Source organism: Tripterygium wilfordii, chromosome 16, assembly GCF_013401445.1.
Source record: "Tripterygium wilfordii isolate XIE 37 chromosome 16, ASM1340144v1, whole genome shotgun sequence".
Lineage (NCBI taxonomy): Eukaryota > Viridiplantae > Streptophyta > Magnoliopsida > Celastrales > Celastraceae > Tripterygium > Tripterygium wilfordii.
In genome coordinates this window covers 5,869,573-5,872,839 of record NC_052247.1, presented here as the reverse complement: position 1 = coordinate 5,872,839, position 3,267 = coordinate 5,869,573, and the positions used below count along the sequence as shown (strand labels likewise).

At 37.2% G+C, this 3,267-nt stretch overlaps 1 protein-coding gene across 1 annotated transcript; it reads right to left on the bottom strand.

Annotated features, from left to right (window-relative positions):
* LOC119980724 lies at positions 1-2,760 on the bottom strand. Its single transcript, XM_038823519.1, has 6 exons — positions 2,671-2,760; positions 2,382-2,600; positions 1,706-1,896; positions 1,084-1,168; positions 862-936; positions 1-45 (listed from the first exon to the last, which is right to left on the bottom strand). Exons 1-6 carry the CDS (start codon positions 2,758-2,760, stop codon positions 1-3), a joined length of 705 nt encoding a protein of 234 aa, XP_038679447.1.
* Positions 2,761-3,267: the final 507 nt, after the last annotated feature.

Genomic DNA, 3,267 nt, shown 5'->3' with positions numbered 1-3,267 from the left:
CTAGAGACTGAAATTGACAACTGCTAGCTTCAATTCATAAACAACCTGCATGAAGCCTATCTTTTAGAAGAGTGGAACAAGTTACATGTTCTTAGTGTCCCAAATACCACCATTTAGAGCACTTCCAATGGTAGTATTTCTAATGGCCCAACAAAAATCAATATTGGATCACACCTCTATTACATAAAAAGTCAAGTCAAACACGTCTCAATACAGCCACATCAGCAAAACACAAAGTCCTATATATTATTCATTCCCACCCAACATGGAGGCCAACAATATCTGATGCCTCCATGTTGTCCACAATAAAATTACACAAAAACAGAAAATCCCAATACAACCACATCAACAAAACACGTCTCCCAATACAACCATATCAGCAAAACACATCTTCCAATACAGCCACGTCAACTAAACACATAATCTCATACATTTTTGTTGGCCCAGCAAAAATAGCACTATTGCAAGTAACTTTAAGCGGCAAGCCAAAAAGCAATTTTTTATGATATACCACGTCATCACATGGCAAGATCATGCCTAGAAGTCAATTAATGACCACCATGAACGCCAAGAAGAGTATAAGAAGAAAAGAAGCAGAATTTGGAACTATCCCGCGTCAAACACAGACTACTCGTCTCTAAACTTTATCCTTTACTTAGCATGACTCCGGTCAATAGAAGTACTTTCATTTCAATGTTTGTCTTCTATCTCCTATTTTTCTAACTTGACACTCAATAAATTTTAAATCATTTTTAGGAAGCACCTTCTAACCAACAATTTTACGTCCTCAAAATACATACAACTCATTTGGTGATCGATCAAATTGGTGTGCAAATGCAATATCAAATTCCTTGGACTCACAGCAAGCTTTGGCAAGCTCAAACCCTTTAGACTCAAACTCCTATCCCCAAAGGTGAGAAGCGGTTGATGTTCTGCCTAGACACAAGGCATCAACAATAATACATAGAAAATATATAGCCATTACATGCATTGTTAAAGTGTATATTCATTTATTTATTGCACGTGAAAAAACTATATATATAGTAAGTTTAACATCTAGCATGTTACTCACTATTGACCCACCATAGTACAACAAATCGTTGGAATGATGTCGAATAACCGACCAGCGCTAGATTCTTTAAAAATTATGTAGAGATATATTTTGTATCTATCAGTTTTGTTTACAATTTACAATAACCATCATATAGATATTTATATGTTCTTAATTTTTAATTTTACAGGAAACATTAATGCATGCTTTTCTTATTATGCTTCTAGAGATGTCTCCTCATCTATGTATTGCGTAACTTGTATTCTGCTGATTAAATACAAGTTTTTATTATCACATTGACATTTGCAAAGCAAAACTCAAAGAAGAAACTACATTTTAGATTTTGAATTTCAGAGTTGTTCCAACTAAATATAAAATAAAAGATGCGCAAAGTGAGGGTGTACGACTAGTGACCATAAATACCTATGACATTACGAATTTTTACTTTTTATTCTTTGGTAGCTCATGCGATCACATTAGTTATTGTATTAGATCGATGGGATACATTTTGCCTGCCCTCTGCTCAACTGAGATGTTTTTCAATGTGCTCAATATTCTAACAAATATTTGAATAACTTGAACTTTATTGAATTCATGAAGGATGGAAGGAAAATAAATATGATTGTCGGTCATATATTGACTTAGGAATAATACTTGCGGAGATTATCAGAATTCCAAGGTCTCATCTCCCATGGATTGTTCGGCTCTTTGATCTTATAATCCCCATCTTTCAATGCTTTGACAACCCAATATAGACCTTCCCCATTTTCTCGTAGCTTCCTAGGATGCTTCCTAGTAGCTTCAACTTTCCTCAAAACTAGATCTCTAGTGATGAAACTATTTGGCTTGACACATCAGTTATGATACTGAGTTGTCATTTGCTTGTAAGAAGCTATTCAAAGCATAGCTTCTTCCCTGGTTTCTTCAATTAAATACAAGTTTCTAAGGAGTAATTCATTGTTCTTCTCCTCGATAAATTTGAGCACCTGATGAGTGGGAGATTCTATCTCCATGGGGACTAGAGTTGTTGTCCCAAAGGATAATGAAAAAGGTGACTCTCTTGTTGAAGTCTGAGGAGTTGTTCGGTATGACCAGAGAACATTATGAAGCCTTGTAAAATGGTGTGGTTTGTCACCTTGGCTTGTCCATTTGCTCGGGGATGGGCAACCGAGGTGGCTCTAAGATCTAAATTCAAGGCTTGGCAGAATTACTTCTTCATTCCACTTACGAATTGCCTTCCATTGTTTACAACCAACACTTTTGGAAGTCCAAATCGCCAAATAATATTCTTGCATATAAAATTCTTTATTTTATTTTTAGTAACGTGGACCAAAGGCTCTGCTTCCACCCACTTAGTGAAATAATCAGTTGCAACAACTAAGAATTTTCGCTGCCCTATTGGTTGAGGGAAAGGGCTGAGCAGGTCTAACCCCAATTGATCAAAGGGACAGGGATCCTGAACTAAAGTCATCTCGGTAGAAGGAAGGTGAGAGGTGTTAGAATGCCTCTGACACCAATCACGCTTTTGGACTCTCTCGAAAGCTTCCTTCTTCATTGTCAGCCAGTAATAACCATACCTCAACACTTTATGAGCTCTACCGACCACTTAATTAATCTACCCAAGGTGTCGGGCCATTCCTCTTCAATGGTTGATCGATAAGCACCTCAATTGTATGGGTCTGGAAGTATGGCCTTAGCTTCTGGGTCATGGTGACTAAAGTAAGAGCCAGTTGTTCTGCTCGGCTATATCTTGTTTCTACTCCCAATATCACCTTGCTAATATAGTAGATCGGTCATTGAATCTTCTCATTTTCTTCTTGAACTAACACCGCACTGACCGCATGTTTAGATGTTGCAAGGTCAAGGTATAAGATTTCCCCTTCCTTGAGTGAGGAGTGAAAAGGAGGTTGACTAAGATAATCTTTTAAATTTTCAAACAATTTATGGCATTCTTCAGTCTATTGGAACTCCCTTGCCTTCTTCAATGCATTGAAAATGGGTCTACATTAATCACTTGACCGAGGAAGAAAATGCCTTAGAATGGGTTCTCGGCCAGTGAATCTCTGTACCTCCTTCGGAGTATCTGGAGATTCCATTTGAAGAATTGGTGATACTTTGTCGGGATTTGCTTCTATTCCTCAAGAAGAGATAATGAATCCTATAAACTTTCTTGAGGAGAACCTGAATGCACACTTTTCGGAGTTTAACTTCATCTT

Coding starts and splice junctions, on each gene's coding strand:
- LOC119980724 (XM_038823519.1), bottom strand. CDS start 2,760: ATGACCCAGAAGCTAAGGCCATACTTCCAGACCCATACAATTGAGGTG. Junction 2,601..2,670: donor GGAATGGCCCGACACCTTGG/GTAGATTAATTA, acceptor CTGACAATGAAG/AAGGAAGCTTTCGAGAGAGT. Junction 937..1,083: donor CAACGATTTGTTGTACTATG/GTGGGTCAATAG, acceptor CCTTGTGTCTAG/GCAGAACATCAACCGCTTCT.